Raw genomic sequence first — 966 nt, 5'->3', positions numbered from 1 at the left:
CACAGTACTGGCATGATCCTTATGATGAAGAATCTTATGCCCTTGATTGTGAATTTTTATCTGACATTAATCAAGAACTAGTGAGGAAGTATTATGTTATCATGTTGTTAGTTATGTTATCATTACTTTTTTCCTTCTTTCTTGGTCTCTGCTTGTACTTATATGCTTAGGTCTTCAAACCATCTTATAAAGAAAGATTTTCCAATATTAGTAACTTTGTACTAGTCAAGTTTGAATATGACATGATGGTGGAACCAAAAGAAACTGAGGTATCATAATTAGAGATGTACCGATAATTGGATTGGCAATTTGGCATATCAGATATCAGCTTATTGGCCTGTTTTTATAGTATTCATTATCGGTTTATTTGCATGCATCTTGCAGATACAGCAAAACATGGTCATAAGCATGAGGGTAAAGGGTTAATTAATTAATTTTAAGACATTATGAGCTAGAAAAGATGTCAAAATGATTCCATAACTGGGACTACTTAAAAATTAGTCAAGATAGTAAATTGTGAAGTGTATAAGTCACATTGTACATGTGTAAATTAGTGCCTAAAAGGTAGGAAGGAAAATATTGGATTGGTATTGGTATTGGCCAGTATTGGCTAGTTAATATTGGCATATTAGAATATTAGCTAAATCCCATATTGGTACATTTCTAAATTCATAATTGTGTAATCATCACATGAATTATTATTATTTCTCTTGTATAGTGGTTTGGTTTTTACAAAGAGCATCAGTCAGTAGAAACTTATTCAATGTTTGAAAGCAAAATATACAGAAGAGTAAGTTGTAAATTAGCAAGTAATAGTGATTGATTCTTTGTTATTGCAGGATCTAATTGGTCTACAGTATCTCAACAAGACGGAAAGAATACATTTCCTTAGTTATCCAGGGGGTCATCTTCAGTTTAGTTTTGAGTGGTTCAAATCAAACATATTTCCATACATCAACAGAACAT

At 31.5% G+C, this 966-nt stretch overlaps 1 protein-coding gene across 1 annotated transcript; it reads left to right on the top strand.

Moving 5' to 3' along the window:
- Positions 1-170: 170 nt before the first annotated feature.
- On the top strand, positions 171-962 carry LOC100640059 (palmitoyl-protein thioesterase 1-like; the record flags this gene model as incomplete). Its single annotated transcript, XM_011411228.1, has 3 exons — positions 171-269; positions 719-790; positions 840-962. Coding segments are annotated over 3 exons (294 nt in total), but the record flags the coding sequence as incomplete, so codon positions are not given.
- Between the last annotated feature and the right edge of the window lie 4 nt (positions 963-966).

This window comes from Amphimedon queenslandica, unplaced genomic scaffold, assembly GCF_000090795.2.
Source record: "Amphimedon queenslandica unplaced genomic scaffold, v1.1 AMPQUscaffold_407_Cont27573, whole genome shotgun sequence".
In the NCBI taxonomy this organism is placed as follows: domain Eukaryota; kingdom Metazoa; phylum Porifera; class Demospongiae; order Haplosclerida; family Niphatidae; genus Amphimedon; species Amphimedon queenslandica.
Note: the sequence above shows the minus strand (reverse complement) of the source record. Positions and strands in the feature narration are given on the sequence as shown.